The sequence below is a fragment of the Ruditapes philippinarum genome, unplaced genomic scaffold (genome assembly GCF_026571515.1).
Source record: "Ruditapes philippinarum isolate M1 unplaced genomic scaffold, ASM2657151v2 ctg6452_1_1_1_1, whole genome shotgun sequence".
Taxonomy (NCBI): Eukaryota; Metazoa; Mollusca; class Bivalvia; order Venerida; family Veneridae; genus Ruditapes; species Ruditapes philippinarum.
The window spans coordinates 19,499-44,691 of NW_026857640.1; the positions used below are offsets into that span (position 1 = coordinate 19,499).

The following is a 25,193-nucleotide window of genomic DNA, read 5'->3' on the forward strand; positions in this document are numbered from 1 at the left end:
TTTGCTGGAACGACATCTTCGTCTTAAAGTTCACGCTTCAGTGATTATTGCACAGGACACCAACGTTTTACATAATTTTGAAGATCGTGTACGTTTTCAAACATAACACCGCAGTCAACAAAAGCCGGTATTATTTCGTTGATTGAATGAGCCTGATTTGGTTCTGTAGGAAAGGTCTGATTTTCTTCTGAACTTTTTTCTCTGATGTGCTCCGGAAAATACGTCCGCACAGTTTGAATGTCTCCTTTTGAATGATGGTTTTGATCCGTTGAACCTTCTTTTATACAAAATATATTAGTGCGCATACGCATTGCTTCCGGTGTAGTTGGTTTAAAGTCTAGAAGTAAATATCCGTAAGGCTGACTTACAGCGCTGTCAAAATATCTTATCACTTCTTTAAAATTAGAGGGGTGCATCTGTCTAGCCAGGGTTGCAATAGGCAGTCTATCTACCGGGTTATTGAATATTACCAAATAATGACAATTTCTGCGTTGTGTTGGTTCCTTGTTGAAATACAAGTTTTGGTTCAGAGCGATCACTGATAGATTCCTATGATGACTGCCTTCTGTAAAGAGATCTGTAACAAGTTGATCTTTCGCAGCTTCCGATGCCATATCGTCCAAGATAATAAGGTTTCTGATACTTGTGTCAAAGTCTTCCTTTTCCAAATGTAAAGGTACACCTTGGACGCACTCTACTTTTGGAATTACGGTTTTCTTGATCACATCGTAGAGTGGTTGCCACCTTTTATACAACCAAATGATTCTTTGCGGTGTCGGCTGTATTTTATTTGAGGCTCGCTGTAGCAATTGGACTACGAAGTAGGTTTTCCCTAGGAATGAAAAAAAAAAAGATAAATCCATTATTTCAGATGAGTCATTATATGAGTATAATAAATTCTGCACATAAAAAACGAATAACAAAATAAATAGGTATACATACTACTAGACGTGGGTCCAAATATTATACATGTTAAAGGATGTTGAAACTTGAACTCCTGCTGCTGCTGCTGCTACTGCTGCTACTGCTGCTGTAGGGTATCTCTCAAATAATTCTGCTGCGGAAGACTTTCGTTGTTATTTTGCTGCTTCTGCTGCTGCTGCTGCTGCTGCTGTTGCTGCTGCTGCTGCTGTTGTATGGTATATCTCATATAATGCTGATGCGGAAGACTTTCGTTGTTAGATTACTGCTGCTGCTTCTGCTGCTGCTTGAACATATACTTTTTCTTTGGATGTTTAGTTTTGAAATGTCTTTTCAAGTCCTGTTCCCAGATGTAGTTTTTATGGCATAGATAATACTGGTTAGTCATTTTGACGATATTGACAGGTCCACAGCTCAAAGTGAAATGAATAAGATGACAATGCACCTCTATTATATGTAGTTGTTTCAGATATCTGGTAGGTTACTTTCTTTGATACACTGGTTAAACTTCTTGAGATGTTCCAACCATTTCACAAACAGCTCAGTAACTCTAGTTATCCTCCGGCGTTTCAACACTCTTTTAACCTTGAAAAGATCATTGCGACTCTTCTGCACCTTTTGTTATTCACTGGAATAGAAGGTCCCCTCCACAGAATCCCCTTCATAATGCACTACTTTGTATACGGCTATACCTTGACGTAGATATCTCCTTCTTATAATGAAGATTTCTTCAGTCCACTTTTGCTCGTAATCTCGCTGAAATGTGCGTCTGTTACTAGAAATTCTGACAAAGTCACCGACTTTGAATTTGAATGACTTAGATTGCTGATGTTTCCTTTTGATACTCTGCAGTTTCAAAGAATCCACATAAAGCATCTTCCATATGTTTACTTCATTCTTTGCAGAAATTCCATTGGGAGATTTCCCGTCCAAAGAAGAATGCGATCTTGAATTGTAATTCTTTACTTTGTTCGGTCAAGATAATGATAAGTACGTTTATGAGTGAAATATCTATACATCAACACCTTTAAAGTGCGTATCATTCTTTCGGCATAATTAGCGTGATTTATATTCTGAGTCACGTAGTGATGGATTTCTTGTTTATCGAGGTATGCTTTCACCCATTTGTTTTTCCATTCACTTCCTGGGTCCGTTCTCACTTCTTTTGGTTTACGTCCTGACTTCAGTACTTCTCTAAAGCCGTCTATTATAGAACCGTGTTGTTTATTCTTTAACGACACAGCCTATAAATAGCGAGAGAATACGTCTATGGCGACAAACAGGTATTTGGTTTGGTCATTTTCTTTTGACAGACTAGAAGCATCTGCCTAGTCAATGTCCCAGAGAAAATCTATGCCTTGAGATATTACTTTTCTAGTCTTAAATTTATAATGCAGTGGTCTCTGTAAGCATCCACATTCTGTAAATACTATCGAATAGCGTGAATACCGACTTTGTATTTAGCCTCCTTCTTCAAAAATTTGTAGATTTTTTCAGATCTTATTAGACTATGCAAGTCAAAGTAAATATTTTGCAAGTGATCTTTCCAACTCATTTTCATAAAATACACGCTGTTTTGTATAAATCAGATAGTGAAATGTTTATTTTAACACCTTTCTCATAGTGACTGCGGGTGCCGCTTCACGCTAAATTAAACATCAGCTATTTTATATCCCTTGTCGTCTTCTATAATATTAACCTATTGAACCTTTAAGGTAGATACGTTCAAACTTGTTGGTCTCAAAATATAGTGGTGCTGCATAACTTATAGGACTATGCAAGTCAAAGTCAATATTTTGCAAGTGATCTTTCCAACTCATTTTCATAAAATGACAGATAAAAAAGATACACGCTGTTTTATATAAATCAGGTAGAAAAATATTTATTTTAATAGCTTTATCATGGTGACGGCGTGTGCAGCTTCACGCTAAATTAAACATAAGCTATTTTGTATCTCTTTATCGTCCCTGTTGACTTTTTAAGCGAAGACATGTTCAAACTTGTTAGACAAAAAATAACATTATGCAGGTAAAAAAACCGTCCGAATATAGCAATACGTGGAATTCCACTTTTCTAAAAATAGTTTATCCCTTATCCCTGGGACAGAACTGTCATTTTCCTATCATCAACCGTGAACAAAATATCTCGATATTAATAAGGGTTACAAACCTAATTTAGAATAATATGGTTTTTCTTTTTTCTTATAAAATCACCTTGGTCGAGGGGTAACGCGCTCGTTTAGAAAGCGAGAGGTCTGGAGTTCAAATCCCAGGTATCTCATGTTTCTCCCCGGTCCCGTAGTCTGGAAGTCCTTGATTTTTATATGTGACAATTTTTTGCTTGCCATTTGTTTACCTTAACTCAGCAGGGTAGATACATATTTTATTTTCCTTGTCACAAGAGCATGGCACATTTAAGGAGCTTCATCATGTTTCCACTGTCTATGGAAATACCAGCCTGAAGTAGCTGGTGATACGAATCAGAAAGAAAATTATTTCTTGATAGGAATTATCAACTAACAAATTTCATCTTCAATTACCATTCATTTTTCTTTGGAAAGATATAAAGCTAAGCTATAACATAAATCAACGTTTCTACTATTTAGTTCAACTGCATTGTTGTGAGTTTTCACTTGAACGTCACGTATCAATCCTCCTCGAAAGATCATCACATCATTTTTTAGCAGATTACTAATTTCAACATTTTAAAAGCTGCCGTTGAGTTGATTTCCCTATGCTATTTAAAACACCGTTTTAATATTCTCAGAAATGCCTTCACTTTCTAGAATTACTCTTAATCAATTTTAAAGCCACTAAGATGGTAAAATGATAAAAAATGAAATAAAATTTCAGGTAAATTGTAATTACTGATCTAGTCAGGTTTATTGTATAAATCCATCATTAATGACACCTTAACTTAAGAAAGAATGTTGACAAAAACGTTAATATATCGGATTTTCTTTTCCATTATCTACTACGTTACTAACGCGGTAGCCAATATAAATAGAAGATAATTTTTTAACGCGGTCACGTGTCACAACAGTGATCCGTAAAAATCCCGGTTTCCGGTATGCCCGGGATCGTTTATCAATTTTCGTAAGTAAGAAGGCCCCTATCTCATTTCAAGCTTAAGGTTAAATCGGCTAATTGGTCATCCTATATATGAAATAATTAATCAATTATAATTTTTAGTGCCATGAATTACTACAAAAATAAAAACAAAAGCAGTTATTCGTATCCCTATATGTTTGACAAAATCCCGGATTCCGTGCGTTCCGGAGCACAGGTCGCGATATTGTCCTGTACGATCACGTGATACTAGAAAAAAACCCGGATGAAAGAATTCCGTAGAATAATAAAAGGAAGTATTTCCCGTTGGTGGAAAAGCGAACTGTTTTTTTTAAAGCAATTATGTTAAAATATGAACATTTTTTCTTTAGGAGGTCTGATGCTTAAAGGCGTTTCATGCATATTGGTGTTAAATGTCTAAAAGGTAGTTTTCACTCTGACAAGTTTATTTCCACTTATTTAAGTTAAGTTAAGTTTAATGTTAGTTTAAAGTCTAAGGTAACTTGACTGTTTTCTATTCACACAAAGTTTATCATTGCCTATAGTTACCTTAAGTCAAAAGATGCATATAAATCCAGTTCCTTGTCCAGTGAAACCCATTCTACTACATCAGCAAAATATTAAAAGGCTATATTTGATAAAAAAAATCTTCCTATGGGCGAGTAATTTGGTACATTTTATATACATTTCAATTTGATTTTCTGACTTCAAGCAGTCTAAAACCTTTGGCATTTGCTGAATGATGTTTTCTATTGAATCTAAATCATTTTCTTCAAATGAGACTAAAAAAACATGGATCTGTTTCGGTTGAAGATATTTTTCAATCAAAAACATCTTTTTCATATGCATCGTTAATAAATTTTTGGCATTTGAACTATAAAAAAGTGTGAACATCTTTAACAGGGATTTTGATTTTTGGAAATTTCTTGATTGGAGATTGTTCCTATTGTCTTGAAACTTTTACAATTTTTGTAATATCGTTTGGTTTTAAAGTGCTTTTTAATTTTTTAGTTCTTTTGGAATCATTCTAAAGTCCTTGGAGTATGATTTGATGTTTCTTTTATTGTTGTCAAATTGAGAAATTTGTATTTTAAGCTTTTGTTCTTCTTGTATGTCCAAATTATTAATAAAAGTGTTGTCGATTTATTTTTTTAAGAGAAAGGGCAATGTAGACAACTGAATTCTTTCATTTTGCCTTAAAATAAACAAATAAATACGTTAAATAGTACGTTAAATCTTAAACGTTTTCTCTATTAGATCTTTAAAAATACTTACAAGTAAGAACTGTTCCGTTGATTGATTACCTTGTATCCTTTCTGTACCATCGCTTTGATCGTCCTTTGAATTATTGTTTCTGATGTGTTCTATGAAATACGTCCTCACAGTTTGAAAATCTCCTTTGAATAGTACTTTGGATCAGTTTTTGCTTCTTTAATACCAAATAGGTTTTTGCATAAACACAATGCTCCTTGTGATGTAGGCTGTAAGTCTAAAAGTAAGTATCTATATGGCTGGTTTATAAGCTAGTTATAAATAACCGGCTACATCTGTTTTGTCAAGGTTTCAATAGGCTGTCTGTCCATTGGGTAACTGAATGACAGATAACAATAATTTTTTAGAACATATTTTTTTTTATTTTGACGATTATTAACTATCGGGCTTTACTGTGTTTAGTAACGTATGTTCATAGTCAGTTTTGATAGAAAAAAAAATATTGCATTGATTCCATGCGCGCCTTGCAAAAACTCCGACGATATCACCACCCAGTTAAAATGTGTCAACTAGAAAAGGCGTATCCATAATTTTCGTACTTGGGTTTTGAATTCTTTGTCTTTAACAATATAACGAACAATCAGATTTGCTGCCTCTATTTTTTAAATATATGTTTATCATGTTGCATGTTTAACAAAGATTAAACACAATTAAAGCCAGAACTTGCTTATTTTATGACTATTTCATATAACGGACATATATTCCCTTAAATCAATATGTTAAACATTTACAAAATCATTAACATGTAATTGTACAAACTCTAAATAAAACTATTTGCTAAGTTCTTGGTTTAAATACATTTATCGAATCTAAGAATATAAAACGGAATTTATTGTCTACTTGACTTTATTTTGTTGTAATTAATGCTTTCGAGGAATTACTTTGTTTCCAGATTTTTTCACACCAGCAGGTGTCAAGTGCCCTTTGGCAGCTGTAAAACATTGCCCTGTACTTCACTTCAGTGTAATTATAATTTTCTGGTCCTTCTGGTATCATAAATACCAGCACTATTAATGTAAAGTGTTGAGAATTGAGTACCACTCAAGTCGGTGCTGTGGGGTGAGGGATTGCACTTATTCATTATCCCTTATGTACAGAATTAATCAAAACGAGTCTGCAATTTTATGTAATTCAGTTCAGTTCTGATTAATGCTTCCTAGGGATCACGTTATTTCCTGTTTTCTTTTTACTTTCATTATTGAAGACTTCAATTAACATGTTTTAATAAACAGGATTCAAATGTAGTCATTTTAAAATTTACAGTCAGTAATGTTTTATTTTAGAATGACACTGATCAGAACACAACTGGACAAAATGAGGATGAATCACAATGTAGAAAATTACCTGTTTCAAGTACATCTGAAGACGTTGTCGGTGCCGCAACCAAGAGGTAATACTACGCCAAGAAAAAATAATACCTTTGTACTTTGCAAATGTAAGAAAAACCAATATTCTAAAGATGTTTACTATACCTTTCCATATTTCAGATTTACTGATATTCTTTCATTTTTTACTTTCTATTTGAACTAAATTTATTGCCCCCTAGATATTCACTTTTTAACTGTTTAGATTAAATGCAAAATAAATGTCCTCGAAATTTGAAATTTAAAACATCGTAAATTGAATTGTTATTAAACATAAAATGTGCGTCAAATAGTGGGAAATAAAAATTAAAACATTTTATTTTATGCTTTTGGGTGGATGACTGATTCATCCGTGAAATCATATTTGTTAATTTCACAGTGAAGAATATCAAAATATAATTTTACACTTTTCAATGACGCTGCTCGTCCTACTTTTTAAAGAGATTCCCATGTGGTATTTAAGTTTTATTTCTGTTGACAATTCGGACATTGTCAGGGGATTTTAGAGGAAAGCAAAGCTGAAATTGGTACATAACTTAATTTCCAAAAGTAATAAAAAGAAAAAGACTTACTTCAGTTCATTCAATTCATTACCAATCACTAAATATCGTCTCTAAATCTTTTGTTTCATTTTTTCAGTCTAGAAAATACACTTCCTTCCACATGCAAAACTGCTCTTGATGACATGTGTGCATATTTCAGTATCCTATGAGCAATAACCGCCTAATGAAATATGAAAACTTGAAAAGCAATGACAGTCATCAGCCCGAAAAATAAGTAAAACAACATAGCTTGCTTAAGACAGCCTTTCAACAATTCCATGTTTTTCTTATTTCTAGCCGCTTTCTGAATGTTAACACATCTGTCAACAATTATTTATTGTCTGAAACAATCCTCAAATAAGTTTTCTTTCTTATAAAAAGATGCATGACTAACAAATCCAAATGTTAGCCTTCTGAATCAAACACAATTATTTACCTCCTGTGAAACACACAACTTTAAGAAATGGAAATAATAGTATCGCCATTTAACGTTGATTGTCGAACTAATTTTTTAGCTCATGACTTTTTGTTTTTATGAGAAATTCGACTTAAATGAGGCTACCAGTGGGGAAAACAAATTTTGATATTATTGTTAATATTGAGGAAATTTTATTTAAACTTGTTTTTAAGCAGAAAATTTGTTTGTTTATTTGTTGTGTAAGATATAATTTTATTTCATCTCGTGAACTTTAAAAACAGTATTCTCTTTTGATGAAATAAAATTTCATCTTACACACAAATAAAAATATCCTGTATATATTGGCAGATATAGCGTATCAGTATTAAAAAAAATGGTATCTATCGTCCTGTGTCAAGTTTTAGCATTATTCATATATGAAAGAAAAGGAAAGAATTTTACATGATCAAAATAATCTAGTTAATTGTTGAGCGTAATTTCAACAAATACATGTCTCATTACCCTATTCGGTCATTTAAAATGGCTTTTGGTAATCTTGTTAGGATGATAATGATTAACATGCGGAAAGCTTTCGACATAGTTGACAAAGTTAATTTATTTATGAAAAAGAGGCTCTTGGGCCTAGACAAGACGAAGTTAGATGACATGGATTCTGTGATAGGTACCAACTTATTGATGTATCACATGTTCTCTAGCTAGTATGAGTATTAAGGACATCTTTTAGTTTTAATCTATGAAAATATCAACTCTTTTAAAAAAAGAAAGTTACTTTAACATTTTGCTGGATCTGGAATTTTGGTCACACATTAAAGTAAAAGTCATATTTAAACCTGTACCTCGTAGCGATTGGAAACTGTCAATAAGTTGCTTATTTGTAATAAGACTTAGTAATATCTGCATAGAGGCAAACTTTGGCCATTGAACGAAAATTAAGGTCTCGGTCAAGCACGAATATATCTTGCTATCATGGTAATTATATCATTCTAAAATCAATTAAGTATGTAAATGTGTAAAGCTAATGCAAGGTTGAAGTTTCTTTACAGGAAAAGTCAGTTTTTGACACTACATATGCTAAGAAGATATCTTGTTACAGCTAAAATGCAAACCCCATTTAATTTAACTTGTATTTCCTGCTTTTTAAGGATCAAAAAGCTGCGCAAAGGTGGAATTTAAAACAATCCAAAATAAATTGGTTAAATTTGTCCTGCATATGGACTCTGCTTGACTCATGTTGGCCTATGACAGTCTGGGTACTTAAAGTGGCTACATGTAGAAAAATGTGTTGACCAAATTGTATTGTGTCATGTAATATAAAGGTAAAGTCTGAATAAGACGCTGGATTATTTGGGAGAACTTTAAAACGTTATCTTAAGGTATTAGCACCCTAATGCATTACATCCGCTTTGAAGAGTATTCAAATAGGCTAGAATTACTCTTAACTACATTGAAAATGAGGGCCATGGGTTCAATCCCCAGAAGGGTCAACTTTTTTTTCTTTCTTTTTATCTTTTAACATTATTTATGTATCTCTCATGTCCCATACGGAAAGAAAAAAGTGTTTAATTTTGAATTTTTAATTTATATAAGTATTCATTGGCTAAATTATGCTAAATCTAGTAATAAATATGGTATTTATATTTATATTGATATTTTCAAAGTGTAATATAATCAAAACTAGACGGTAAAAGTATTTCATATTTTTCAAGATCAACCAATATACTTTTTTAAAAATTTAGGGAAACTTTGAAAACAGGCACTCATTTGGGTAAATTTTAAGATTTTTTTGAATTAGGCTCCCTAAGCAAAAAATTGGTCAGACATGTGGTAAAAATGGGTGGGGTAGGGTAACATTTATATACAGATTTCATAAATTTTAAGTAGAAACCATAATTTTGCTTATGTGGATTGTTAGCTGAATGGTACTATTTGTTTCTTACCAAAAATTCATGGGAAAACATTTTTCATTAGAATGTTATTGCAAATTATTTAAAGGTTCCTCATTTCTAAAAAAAGGGCCCTCATAACATCCTAGCTTGAGTTCAGAAAAGTGGCCATAACTTGATTTCCGTACGGTAAACTTTGTTTAAATTTTGCATACAGGTGTACTTTAAGGTATACATCTGACCTATGATGTTATAATTCTTTAGTTCCTGATAGTGCCCATTAGGGTCCTAATACCTTAATTATATATATATACAAATGAGGTTTTACGCACGCATAAAATGGCTGCGAACGAATGGTCAGATGTGCATTGCAAAAGTTTAGAATAGCGAAACATTGCTACGTAGACGAATGTCTGTTAAGATCTGAGCAGTTGTTGAATTTAAAGGGGAAGCATAACGACACGAAAATTTCATTGTACTCTTTTTTTCTGTTACACGACGGGTACCCCTTAGTCATAGTCGTATTTTGCCAGAAATCCGACACCATGTATTTTATCCATATATAGACAGAGCTGAGACGCTCGTTATGGCTTATCCTAATTCCTAATGCCTTGGACATTATTACCTTTGTGACCACATAAACGATATCTAAACGTTTGATAAGCAAATGGCCAACAATAAAAAAAATCAAATTTTAACATGAAATAGTACCGGTTTATGTATAAGTCATTAAAGGCAATAGACCCGTTTATCTAATAAAATACAAATAAAAAAATAAATAAAAACTACAATAAAACACACACACACGCACGCACACACAAACGCACCTACACACACACACACACACACACACACACACACACACACACACACACACACACAGCACATTCTTCATGTTTACCTTTGCTATTTATAGATGAAACATGTTTAGGCATGATTTAATTTTAGCCTGGTTCCACGATATCACATCTTTACACTATGTACAGACAGTTTCACAGTCTGTTATTTGGATACGGAGATAAGAAAACATTGTCTTTCCGTTTGAGGAAAATGTAAATAACAATGTTTTGCAACAAAGCAAGAAATCTTAAAATGGTTTTGAAGTGTAATGCTAATTAGTGTGAATGTTTTTATATACATTTGTTTTTATCGACGAATCGCAAAGTTAAACGTGTCATTTCGCAGTTAATCATGCTTCTTATTCAAAGTTCTAAAAGACTCGACTGCTTTGTAGCCGAATGATATAGTCTTGCATAGAAACAGCATACGAAATTCTACATTAACGGAGAAGAATGCCCGAAAAATAAAATTGATATTGTTATATAATGACTTCATAGAAGATTATCCCACTTTCACTAGATATTTCTGCTGATCTCTTGATTGACATAAACTTTTTTACTTTTGTAAATATCCAAGTGACAAATAGGTTCGAGATACTTTCTTAATATATAAAAGGTGCAGTGCAATAATAAATTTAGCCGAAAGCATTCTAATTTCAGCATCACTTCCTTTGACATAGTTCAGTTTATCATTGTGAAAGTTGCTACGCTTTTCGAAATGAAATACGAGCAGTGTTTTCCGTGTAATTTGATTAAAGGACATTTTAATAATTTCTGTCAGCAGCATAGAATCGTCCCTCACCAGCGACATTTCGAAAAATGATAATTTTGTTACAATTATAAGTTTTTAATGGCATATCTACAGAAAATGACTTATTGAAAAAATAAATAGATATAAATGACCACGCGAACAATATTTGTAAAACAATATTACACTTGAAAACTTTAATCAAGGTCAAAATCCGAAATAAATTTTTTGTGTTTATAGCAAATTGATTTTTTGTTAAAGGTCTAATACTTTATTTGTACTTTATAATAGATTATAATATAATCCGACGACTTAGAAATAACGCAAAAATATGATAAACATGATCAACAAGGAAAGGCGGCGTTCAATGAATACAACTTAGAACTGGCTTAGAAATAACGCAAACTATTTAAACTAGATTTACCACAGTTAAACATCTTCCTTCAGGATACTTCTTGTTTGTATTTCAGCGATGAAGCATCAACCTCAGCCTATATGAAAACAGGTTCCATCAAAGGAATGGTAAAAGAAATTTAATCTTAACTTTTGTTGCAAAAAAATAAATCTGGAAACAAAGTGATCCCTTAAGCATAATCACAACAAAATTACATAAGAATTGAATTGCAGGCTCGGTTTGATTGAGTCTGTACATAAGAAAATTATCATTTTGCAAATCATAAAAATTATTTGACTACACATTGGTTTCTAAACACTTCTCATTTGCTTCAGGCGTAACACTCAGCAAAACCTATGTACCGCTTATAACTTGTAATGTGTGCCTGCAATGTGTTGAAAATTATTAGAGAATTCAAAATTTGTTTTGCCCTCTATCACACCAGCCTTAAGGTACTGTCACACTGAATTGCGACACCTTGCGAGTTGTTTTAGACATAAACTTTAGCCACATTTACAAAACTCGATCCTTATATCAACGACATGAATGCGTATGTCGCCCAAATGTTGCGCGAATGTGTCACGCATATCTCATAAAGTTATATCTCACGACTATCGCACGAGAACTTTTTATCATCTCTTTTGCAAGTTTGCAAAATTTTTGTACTTGCGAAACACTCGCGAATTGTATGCGAAAATCGCACGACAGTTATGAAATGCAATAAAAAATTACAAAAGTCAGACAAAAATGAAAGCAAACTCGAATTTCAGCAGTCAGACATCATTTGAGATGGATCTACCATTGGATTTCAGACGACAATGTTATGCTGAAGACTGCAGGTTGTTTTATTACTACTGCTGTGGTACAAAAACCCACGAATAAAGCTAGAAAGAAAAGAAAAAGAAGATCAAGAAATGAAGGAGTGAATGGATGAGAGAATGACTTGTGATGGGACCTAGATATGGGATGTAAGAGAAGCTAATGAAGCATCTTAGAGAAAGTGATGAAAATACTTTCAAAAACTTTGTTAGTGTTACCCAGGAGTCATTCAGCATAATGATAGAAGATATAGGCCCTGAACATGAAAAGAGAAAAACAAACTCCAAATGTCCACCTTATTGAAGCTTCCTATCATGCTCAGGTACCTTACCACTGGGGATTTTCACTTGTCATGTGGGATCAGAGTGGCCCACAAAACCAAAGTTTCGCAAGAGGTATGTCAGGACATATATAAGCACTTTCATGAGGAGCATTCAAATTTCCAACTACGGAAGGGGAGTGGAAGTAGAGAAGGAGGGTTTCTCAAGTCAATGGATCTTCCATCACTGCATACATGTAGGGGCACAAGCTCCGCTGAGGTCAAAGAGCGTCAGCTACGATTACAAATAGACTTGGTAGACTTCAACTACAAGTTTACATATGTTAATGTTGGCATGTATGTTGCTCACTATGATGCTTGAGTGTTTTGTGAGTGCGGCATACACTGAGTCTAGCTCCGCTATTTCTATTTTGGGCCTTAGTGCAGGTAAGGTTTTTCCTTTATATCGGCGTGGCAAATTGAACAAACAATTCTCGGATCAGTTAAAGATTAGTAATAGCAGTTTGTATTAAACGGGATCCAACCGCCCGTTAAGTCACAAAAAATAGCTTTCGTTGACAGGAATACAACCTAGTCGTCAGTCATTCCCTTAAAGGCTTATTTACAAAGTGGTGATTATTGAACTCCTAGAAATTTCCGCCACAGAATAGAATTTTAAGCCAAAAGTAGTAGGTCAATAAACATCTTAACAAACAGTAAACCGAGCCATTATGCAAAGTTGAGGAAGCCATGATAAATATGTATGTATGTATGTATGTATGTATGTTTTAGTATGTATGTATGTATGTATGTATGTATGTATGTATGTATGTATGTATGTATGTATGTATGTTATGTATGTATGTATGTATGTATGTATGTATGTATGTATGTATGTATGTATGTATGTATTGTATGTATGTATGTATGTATGTATGTATGTATGTATGTATGTATGTATGTATGTATGTATGTATGTATGTATGTATGTATGTATGTATGTATGTATGTATGTATGTATGTATGTATGTATGTATGTATGTATGTATGTATGTATGTATGTATGTATGTATGTATGTATGTATGTATGTATGTATGTATGTATGTATGTATGTATGTATGTATGTATGTATGTATGTATGTATGTATGTATGTATGTATGTATGTATGTATGTATGTATGTATGTATGTATGTATGTATGTATGTATGTATGTATGTATGTATGTATGTATATATGTATGTATGTATGTATGTATGTATGTATGTATGTATGTATGTATGTATGTATGTATGTATGTACATATGTATGTATGTATGTATGTATGTATGTATGTATGTATATTTGTATGTATGTATGTTTGCATGTATGTATCCACCGTTACAGGCACTTAGAGTACAGACCCCGGACAAGTCGCCATTTATGTTCTTAAAGATTATAATCTGCCAATAGGTAGCCTTTCGTTTTGATTTTATTCATTCTTTGAATAATACGATAGCCGTTTCTTATGATGTTTAATGTTTTGGTGTAGAGGCCAATGAGACCATAATATGAATCATGAAGAAAAATAATGTGGTGTTGCCAAAATAAATGATCATATCTTTCGTACGGGCTTGATTGACTGATAAAGTTATGAAACGAATTTTGAATAAAATTTTAGCAAAATAATTGGCGATTGTTTCCCTTTTATCATTTTTTATTTTAATGACAATAGCCTACACGGTGAATTATGAATATTTTCATAATACATAGTTAAAGTCAGCAAATGATATATAACAGACGATTTTATTTTGTTTTGGCTTTCCATTGAATCGGGGCTTGTCTCCATTCTATATCATTCTTCACAGATCAATTGAGGTTGCCTCATGTCACTCTGCTTGTAAGTTTTTGGCCAAGTGCCGTTCATATTCTAAAGAATATATCTCCTATTGGGTTGTAAAGATAAAAAGACTGTATTTCTTTTAATGGGTTTAGTTTGACAAACTTTTTAGGAACTTGGTTGATATGGGACAGGGCTTTCACTGAACTACGTCTTTGGGCATTCTTAAAGGCATTAAAGTGTTCAACTTCATATAACCTGCAGGCTTAACTCGTGGAAACTACGAATAAATCGGTTTGAGAAATTCACTGCACGATTTGTTTTCAATCTGTTGAAAATTTAATTTCGCATGATTGCCTTACGACTGTCTTAACAATCGCACGTCTGTTGCGCGGTCATTTTTGCGATGACCGTACAAAATGCTGTTCGTTTTTGTCCTACTTTCAACCTTAAATATCGTGCAAGCAATCCGGCCGCCGTATGAACAGCGTACTTCTGTCTAACGATATACAAATCTGTCGAGATAGATTGCGAAATTGTCTGCGACCTTTCTTCGGCATTAATTTTTCTACAAATCTTACTAACCAAATTTTGTTCGACTGATGTGATAGAGGCAATTTTCATGTCATTTTGGTGTGTCTAAATGCTTCCAAAGGATCAACTTGTTTCCAGATTTTTATACTTCACAAGGCATGTGTCAAGTAATGTGTGACAGACGTAAAAAGTTGGCCCGTACTTCAATTAAGTGTTCATTGAGTCCAGCACTTTTAAGTGTTGGGAGTTGAGTATCGCCCAAGCCGGTATACTACCTTCATGGTTTCCAATTAGAATCGGTTACCTCAGCTACATAACTAGGCGTGGATATATCAGAAAACCTTACTAGAGATGCCCACATAAAACAGGACATACAGAAAAGCAAACCAAACATTAGGATTCCTAAGCAGATACATAATGGTAAAATCCCAATCCATTAAGTCTTTTGCTTACCCGACGTTAGTCAGACCCCAGCTTGAATATGGTTCCAAGGTATGGTCTCCCACACCAACTACAAACAGATCGAATTGAAAATGTCCAAAGAAGAGCAGCAGTATGGATCTTTAGACTTTTAGCGTCATTGACATGCTTTACCCCCTTAAACTTCGAAAACTGGAACTCAGACGTACAGATACTATGTTATCTATTTCTTTAAGATTCACCAAGGTCGAGTTGCTATCCACATAGAAGAATATGTCACACCCCTCTCCCGATCATCACGCCATGGTCATCCTCGTGCTATAGGTTACTTACAGAAACTTCAGACTATTATCAATTCTCCTTCTTTCCTAGGACGGTATACCACTGGAACAAGCTTACCCTGCAGTTGCCCTACTCCCCATTCCAGGGCAGTTTAGTGCAGCCATAGCTTGCAACAAGATCAACAAGAAAGTGTGGTGTTGAACATATCTCACCCTTGTTTCTCACCCCCTGCTTTTAACATGTTTAATTTCCTTCTTTTATCCCGCGAGGTGTTTGACACTAACGGTAGATAGGTTGGGATTTGACATCAACGGTAGTGGGTAGGGTAGAGTAGGATAGCAAGGTCACAAGATCACAGCCCAAATGTTGAAAAAGAACCTTGTAAACACTTCACAGGTCACATTTCTCAGTCAGAAACATAACCTTGAAATGTGTTAGAAAGAAATGATGCTTAAATGATTTCTTGTTCAATTTAGAAGATGGGTAATCTTAGGTCAAAAATTAAGTCTTAGAGCAAAATATTTAAAAACCTTGTTAAAGCTCTCTAAATGTTATATTTACAGCCAAAATTTCCGAAAAGATGTCATACACGTCTTTTTTATGATTTCTAGGCCAAATGTGAATTCGGGTAAACCGTGACCAAAAACTAAGCAAAATGGCTAAATAACTTTTAAATACAGTTATCAAATTTACAATACAACACTAGAAAGAGTCATGTACGGAATAAACAAGATACAAATATATGTACTATGTTGTTACATAGTACATTTACATATACAATTTAAAGATAAAAATTATGTGAAAATTGTCCTCTTTGTTGATACTTTGAAGGTTGAGATACACTTTATATAAAGATCAACATTACTTTTTATGCCCCGACAAAGTGGGGGACATGTAGCGTTGCACTTGTTCGTCCGTACGTCTGTCCGTCCATACGTCCCGAAATTTTGTGAACGCAACTCCTCTTAAACCGGATGGCAGATTTTGCTTACACTTCCAGGGATGAACAACCTTAATGCGTAGTCGGTAGTAAAGGAAGGAATTTTAGCTGCGACCAAATTTAACCGAATTATGGCCCTTTGTTGATTTTTTCACTATATACTATGTAGAAATTTTGTGAATGCAACTCCTCTTAAACCTGATTGCAGATTTTGCTTAAACTTCTAGGGATGAACAACCTTAATGTGCAGATGGCAGAAAAGGTAGGAATTTTGCAGCAACCAGATTTAACAGAATTATGGCCCTTTGTTGCTTTTTTCACTATATACCATATAGAAATTTTGTGAACGAAACTCCACTTAAACCGGATGGCAGATTTTGCTTAAACTTCCGGGGATGAACAACCTTAATGTATAGATGGCAGAAAAGGTAGGAATTTTTTTCTGCGACCAAATTTAACAGAATTATGGCCCTTTGTTGGTTTTTTCACTATATACAATATATATGTTGTTAGTGGGGGCGTCAAAAGATTTGATCATTTACGTGTTTTAAATTTTCAGAAAGGAGTTTGGCACTTGTATTATAGAAAGGATTTACGTTAAGGATAGAACATATTTTTAACCTATTTCTGCGAACATCATTTAATAGCTGTATTTTTTTAACTTAGTTATAATCCTTATAAAAGTGTGGAATATATAAAAGCATTCCATTCCTTTCTTATAAGGTATTCGCCATAGTTTCAACATTGAAAAACTATATATTTGTTTTTTTCAAATTTTCATATTCTTTGTCAATCTTTTTATAGGAACTATGTAATAAACCAGGAAAACCTTGTGCAGCTGGAAATGTTCATGTTGACTCAGTCTGTTTGGCTTGGGAACCACCAAAAGAACTGTATGAAAATTATATGTACCAACTCAGGTACAAAGAAGTTCAAGTAAAGTCAAAATGGAAATTACATCAAGAATTAATGACCAGTAGTAAAGTCAATTTGGGCAATTTAAAATCTGACACAAAATATATATTTGAAGTCCGAATGGTAAATGGTGAGATTGAAGGACCGTTCAGTGAAACAAGCGATCCCGTTCAGACTATTCAATCAGCCGCTCAACAAATACTAAAGTTCACGAACGACGTTTCGAGGCCAAATGTTGGCATGCCATTAAAAAGAATTCCATTGCAAGAAAACAAAGGAACAAGAAACAAATTAGCAAAAACGAGGAAGTTAGTTATAGGTCTGTATTAATTCAAAAACTAGAGTGATTAAATTATTATGTCCCCACTTTTAAAGAAGACGGGGTATATTGCTTTGCTTAGGGAATTCAAACTTGGTATGGTGATTGGTCATGACCCGTAGATGATCTCTATTGATTTTGGGGTCAAAGGTCAAGGTCACATTGACCTTGTAGGTAAAAAAGGTTTCCGATCAATAACCAATGCACGCTTCGGCCTAGGAACTTCAAACTTGGTATGGTGATTGGTCATGACAAATAGATGACCCCTATTCATTTTGGGGTCAAGGGGTCAAAGGTCAAGGTCACATTGATCTTGTAGGTAAAAACGGTTTCCGATCAATAACTCAAGAACGCTTAGGCCTAGGAACTTTAAACGTGATATGGTGATTGTTCATGACCAGTAGATGATCCCTATTGATTTTGGGGTCAAGGGGTCAAAGGTCAAGGTCACATTGACCTTGTAGGTAAAAACGGTTTCCGGTCAATAACTCAAGAACGCTTAGGCCTAGGAACTTCAAACTTGGTATGGTGATTGGTCATGACCAGTAGATGACCCCTATTGATTTTGGGGTCAAAGGTCAAGTACACATTGACTTTGTAGATAAAAACGGTTTCCGATCAATAACTAAAGAATTCTAAGGCATATGAAATTCAAACTTGGTATAGTGATTGGTCATGTCCAGTAGATGACCCCTATTGATTTTGGGGTCAAGGAGTCAAAGGTCAGGATCACATTGACCTTGTAGGTAAAAACGGTTTCCGATCAATAACTAAAGAACGCTTAGGCCTAGGAACTTCAAACTTGGTATGGTGATTGGTCATGATCAGTAGATGTCCACTATTGATTATGGGGTCACGGGGTCAAAGGTCAAGGTCACATTGATCTTGTAGGCTAACACGGTTTCCGATCAATAACTAAAGAATGCTTAGGCCTAGGAACTTTAAACTTGGTATGGTGATTGGTCATGACCAGAAAATGACCCCTATTGATTTTGGGGTCAAGGGGTTAAACGTCAAGGTAAAATTGATCTTGTAGGTAAAAACGGTTTCCGATCAATAACTAAAGAAAGCTTAGGCATAGAAACTTCAAACTTGGTATGGTGATTGGTCATGACCAGCAAATGACCCCTTTTGTTTTTTTGGTCAAGGCTCAAAGGACAATGTCACATTGAACTTGTAGGTGAAAATGGTTTCCGATTAATAACTAAAGAACGCTTAGGCCTAGGAACTTCAAACTTATTATTGTGATTGGTCATGATAACTAAATGACTCTATTGATTTTTGGGTCAAAGGTCAAGGTCACATTGACCTCGTAGGTAAAAACGGTTTCAGATCAATAAATTAAGAACGCTTAGGCCTAAAAACTTCTACCTTGGTATCATGATTGGTCATGACCAGCAGATGAACCTTATTGATTTTGGGGTCAAGGAGTCAAAGGTCAAGGTCACATTTACTTGAAGTTTTGTTTGTTTGTTTGTTTGTTTCATTTTACGCCTTTTTCCAACAGTATTTCTGTCATATAGGCGGGTAGTTTCCTAACCATCGTTCCTGGAGAGTTATACCAGTACAAGACTACCTTCCTCCGCACTAAACTACCAAAGCATCTCCCGGGGATCCAACCCACGCCAGAGAGGTAACTGGATTAGAAGTCATCGACTCTAACCCCTCGACCACTGAGAAAACGGTTTCCACTCTATACCTAAAGGACTTTTAGGCCTAGGAACATCAAACTTGGTATGATGATTGGCCATGACCAGTAGATGACCCCTATTGATTTTGGGTTCAAAGGTCAAGGTCACATTGACCTTGTTAGTAAAATCGGTTTCCGATCAATAACAAAAGAACACTTAGGTCTAGGAACTTCAAACTTTAAATGATGATTGGTCATGACCAGTAGATGACCCCTATTGATTTTGGGTTCAAAGGTCAAGGTCACATTGACCTTGTTAGTAAAATCGGTTTCCGATCAATAACAAAAGAACACTTAGGTCTAGGAACTTCAAACTTTAAATGATGATTGGTCATGACCAGAATATGACCCCTTTTGATTTTATGGTCAAAGGTCAAGGTCACATTGACCTTGTATGTAAAAACGGTTTCCGATCAATAACTAAAGAACACTTAGGCCTAGGATCTTCAAACTTTATATGATGATTGGTCATGACCAGTAGATGACCCCTATTGATTTTGGGGTCAAGGGGTCAGTGTCAAGTTGATCTTGTACTTTGAGATGATTTCTGACCAATAACTCAACAACTCAAGTTGCCTTGGTTGATATTTTTATATTAAACTAAAAATGCTTTTGGTATACACATTTGAAGGTCTTCGAATATAACAACATGGCTGTCATTAATGAGGCCTACATGATTCATAAAATTTATGCATATTTTATTTGGTAAGATTTATAATAACTTAAATTGCTGCACACAACCTTTGGGGTCACAATAATTATTACCTTGTGACTAGTCATGACCAGTAGATAACCCTTATTAATTTTAGTTCACTGGGTCAGAAGTCATGCATAATAACCTGATCACATGACAAAGTGATTTTAAAGAATATTCAATACATTACAGGTGAAGCAAGCAAAACTCATTTCGCTGAAAAAACTATCATGCTTGTAGGCGCGACAGGAACGGGGAAGAGTACATTAGTTGATGGAATGGTGAATTACATATTTGGTGTAAACTGGAATGACCAGTACCGACTAACGTTAGTGGATCTTGAAGATGAAGAGAGGAAAAGAGATGCTGATCAGGTAATAAATATGTTTATAGTTAAATAAGAATGCAATGATAAACTTAAAAACATTAACAGAATAGTATTTACAAGTTGCACATATGATGACTGTTCCATGTTCCATGATTACTGCCGCTTGAAAATATCACAAGATGTTTCTAAATTCAAAATGTTACCTTCACCATAATTTTATGTTGGGTTCTGCTTGGGACAGTGCAAGGGGGCGTGGGCACAGACTTGCACTTTTTATTACCGTTCATGAACGGGCTCAATCAAACCGAGCCTGCAACATTCATTATTTTGTCTTTTTTGACATTCTTAAGGGATTCTTTATTTCTCTCTATTTCATTTCATGCGAATTGATCTTTTTTATCAATTTTAAAATTGATTTCCAGGCACATTCGCAGACTCAATGGATAACATGCTATACAATACATCCGATGCATGGTAGCCGGTTGAACTACACTTTAAACATCATAGACACGCCCGGATTCGGAGATACTCGTGGAATTCAGCGAGACAATGAAATTATTGATCAAATTCGTACCTTGTTTTCTCGTGAAGATGACACTGGTGTTCTTTACATCAACGCTGTTTGTTTCATTACAAAAGCTCCCGATGCTCGTCTAACACCCACACAGATGTACATCTTTAATGCTATAATGGCGCTGTTCGGTCAAGATATTGAAAACAGTATTTGCATGCTTGTTACTTTTGCGGATGGGAAACGACCTCCTGTATTATCTGCTTTGAGAGCAGCAAAACTACCATACGAGCAGTTCTTTCCATTTAATAATTCAGGTCTCTTCGAAAAGAACATAGAAGAAAATGTTTCGTGTTTTTCATCTATGTTTTGGGACATGGGGTGCAAGAGTTTTCAAATGTTTTTCAGCAAGCTAACTAATATGGAAACAAAGAGTCTTCGGCAGACAAGAGATGTTCTTTTGCAGCGTGAACAAATAGAATTAACAATGAATAATTTGCTTCCAAAGTTAGATGCTGGACTGAATAAAATTGAAGAACTGCGTGTAGAAATTAGGATATTAGAAAATTACAAAACTCAAATAGAGGAAAACAGCGACTTTACGTATACTGTTTCAGAAACAGAACAAAAGCAGATCGATCTTCCGAAAGGCAAACATGTAACCAATTGCCTGACTTGTCATATGACATGCCACAGAGATTGCATTTATGCAAATGACGAGGATAAGAAAAAATGTAATGCAATGGACGAAGATGGGAATTGTACACAGTGCCAGGAGCATTGTTTCTGGAATATTCACAGAAATACTCCTTATATATTTGAGTATGTGACAGTACAGAAACAGAGGACGTATACAGAGAAGCTTGAAAAGTACCGCCGGGCCGAAGGAGAAACAATTACGCGAAAAAAGGTTTTAGAAAGAATGTATGATGAGTTGTACGACCTTGAAGATGATATCATGGCGCTGATAGATAAAATCAATACTTGTAACAACATCCTGAAAAAGATAGCTTTTCGACCAGACCCCCTTAGTGTTGTTGAACATATCGACCTACTGATTGAAAGCGAGAAACTTGAAAAACGGCCGGGATTTCAAGCTAGGATTGAATCCCTTAAAAAGTGTCGCAAAAAGGCAACCATTGGCGACGACATCAACCGATTTACGACAGGTTTTACTGACACGGCGAAAATAATTACAGCGCAAGTTAGTTTACCACCGAAACCTCCAAGAAAGAAGCAGAGGACTAGGAAAGAGTTAAGCTTGTTCTAGCCATTTGCGGAAATTAATGACAAGCTTCAGATATGACAGGTTCAATGACAAATATTGAATTAAATTTCGTGCGTGCTTAAGGTTCTTGAATGTTTTTACATTGGTAATGCTTAATCATTACATAAACGACAGCGCAGGAGTGTAATAAAGCCATGTATAAGTGTAATAACACTTTGAAGTGAGTCATTTGCGTAATGTTTAGAAAGAACTTCCGATTAAATGTAAACAAAGCAATTTGTATTTTGGCTAAAAGCTTTCACGATTTTTACAGCGATCAAATGTTTGGTTTGTACAATTAAGCTACTGTTACATTCATAAAGGGTATGGATCTTTATTAAAATATGTTAGTTTGAATTTGAATGTTGGATTGAAAGCTTATTTTGAACTTTTAGAATTGTGTTTAATAAATTGAATTGGTAGAGACACTTTTTGTGAACGATTTGTGAGCGAAAAATAGCAAAGTCAGTAGTAGTCTGGGACCTACCGTACCTGATAAAATTTGTGGTCACACATGACTGAGCCGCCATTGACTTTTATATGCTTTTGTTAAAGTTAGATTTGTAAGACGCCAAACTAAAGTCGAACTCTTCAAACGGTCAAAGCAACTGAAAGGACATAAGATTTTTGTCAACGAAGATTTGACAAAAATACCCGCGAATGTTTTGGTATCGTGTCATGAAAAAGACAGGACAAAGGTAAAAAAAGCGTGGTCGTTTGAAGTAGAGGTTTACGTGAAATTTTGTACGCAATTACAATTTCAAAGCTACCGCTTTTGGTAAAATTTCACGTGGCCGAAAGAGGATGAAACCCATGCTCAGACTATAAGAAAAATCCAAGGATACCCGACTACATCAAGGACGCCACATAGCTCTAGCCCAGGCTCCTACGCAGTCTTCCAAATCAGATTGCTATATGCAGCCGCAGCAATATGATCCATCACTCATCATTTTTTTTAATAGAAGAACATATTCTTGCATATCAGACAGGATTATCTACCGTTTACACCGGTGCTAGAACATCCTGTCTTACACCCCCATGTAAGTCAAGTTGCGTTCTTTAAATAACATCATTGCGTCGAGCCTTTTATGGATGAAATGCGTTCTTAGGATGACGTAACTGAACCGTAATGAATGAAGTTGTAAGTTCATACGCTACTATGAGAAAAAAGTGCGTAATGAGAATATCCATTTTCTTAATATCTGTTCTGAAAATAATTGATATATAATATGCAAGGAAAAGAATCAAACAACGGCTGTCGATGCAGACGGGAATATTTAGCTCTCGAGTAACTGTTTAGCTGAAACTCAGCAGAGCCTCGTTACAGCCATAAACAGTTACCCTCGAGCTAGATATTCCGGTCTGCCCGGCAGTCAGTGAAAATTCATATATTGTTTTGCACAACAATTGAATCTTTACGTGATTAAAGTTATTTCCTTTTAACCGTTTTTTACTTATGAGGGATGTGCTATATACACAATAAACTAAATGAATGACAACGACGAAGATCTTTGTTTCTTAATACGTAAAAAAAACAATAAAAAAATGTAGAAAAGATCTACAATCTCCCAGTGTATAATTTTATTGTAAGTTTTGAAAAATAGATATATAAATTGATTATATACTTATATATTATGAAAAAATTATTGATGAAATAAAATGCGTAATTTTTATTTTCCATAGTGTCATTGTAAAAATCATGTTTCACTGCAGTGAAACATATTCCGTATTTTCACGGGTCTCTGAACAGAGTGCCCTTCATTCTTTTCTATCTTTTTTTCATCTGTGAAGTAGCTTATTAAAAGCATGTCAATATTGTTTTTACATACTATCATTTTGTCAGTTGTCGAGTAACTTGTAAATAGATGGAAACTTCACATCAATACCTTTTTAACCTGTCGAGTATCTTTGACATAATGTTTTTTAAACATATAATTATTGTGTCACCTGTCGCGTAGCTTTTTAACTTACTATTAAATGTTGTTTATACATATAATCATTTTGTCACCTGCCGAGTAGCCTTTTAAATGACTACTTAATGTTTTTATACATATAATCATTGTGCCACCTGTTGATTAGCTTTTTAAATCACTATCAAATGTTGTTCATATATATAATCATTGTGCCATCTGTCGAGGAGCTTTTTAAATTACTATCATATCTTGTTTTTAGCTCGACTATTCGAAGAATATGAGAGCTGTTGTAGTCGCCCCGGCGTCGGCGTCGGCGTCAGCGTCCGCGTCGGCGTCTGCGTTGGTTAAAGTTTTTTGTAAAGTCAAATATCTGAATTATTACTTGAGATATTCAATTGAAACTTACAATACTTATTTATAGTAACAAGGTACATCAGATTGACAAGTTGGATAACTCTGCCTACAATATTGACAGAATTATGCCCCTTTTTAACTTAGAAATTTTGGTTAAAGTTTTTTGTAAAGTCAAATATCTCAATTATTGCTTGAGATATTCAATTGAAACTTACAATACTTATTTATAGCAACAAGGTACATCAGATTGACAAGTTGGATAACTCTGCCTACAATATTGACAGAATTATGCCCCTTTTTAACTTAGAAATTTTGGTTAAAGTTTTTTGTAAAGTCAAATATCTCTATTATTGCTTGAGATGTTCAATTGAAACTTACAATACTTATTAATAGTAACAAGGTACATCAGATTGACAAGTTGGATAACTCTGTCTACAATATTGACAAAATTATGCCCCTTTTTAACTTAGAAATTTTGGTTAAAGTTTTTTTTTTAAGTCAAATATCTCAATTATTGCTTGAGATATTCAATTGAAACTTACAATACTTATTTATAGCAACAAGGTACATCAGATTGACAAGTTGGATAACTCTGCCTACAATATTGACAGAATTATGCCCCTTTTTAACTTAGAAATTTTGGTTAAAGTTTTTTGTAAAGTCAAATATCTCTATTATTGC

General features: G+C 34.4%; 1 protein-coding gene across 1 annotated transcript; it reads left to right on the forward strand.

The window, feature by feature from the left end:
* Window positions 1-2,009: 2,009 nt before the first annotated feature.
* On the forward strand, window positions 2,010-23,808 carry LOC132750457 (uncharacterized). Its single transcript, XM_060740446.1, has 6 exons — window positions 2,010-2,030; window positions 6,545-6,651; window positions 11,526-11,577; window positions 17,326-17,755; window positions 20,332-20,513; window positions 20,890-23,808. Exons 1-6 carry the CDS (start codon window positions 2,010-2,012, stop codon window positions 22,246-22,248), a joined length of 2,151 nt encoding a protein of 716 aa, XP_060596429.1. The 3' UTR covers window positions 22,249-23,808.
* Window positions 23,809-25,193: the final 1,385 nt, after the last annotated feature.

Bases quoted from the DNA above. Each gene is read 5' to 3' on its own strand.
- LOC132750457 (XM_060740446.1), top strand. From the start codon at position 2,010: ATGGATTTCTTGTTTATCGAG. The intron at 2,031-6,544 runs GTATGCTTTCAC...GTTTTATTTTAG, and splicing joins TGGATTTCTTGTTTATCGAG to AATGACACTGATCAGAACAC. The intron at 6,652-11,525 runs GTAATACTACGC...TTTGTATTTCAG, and splicing joins GTCGGTGCCGCAACCAAGAG to CGATGAAGCATCAACCTCAG.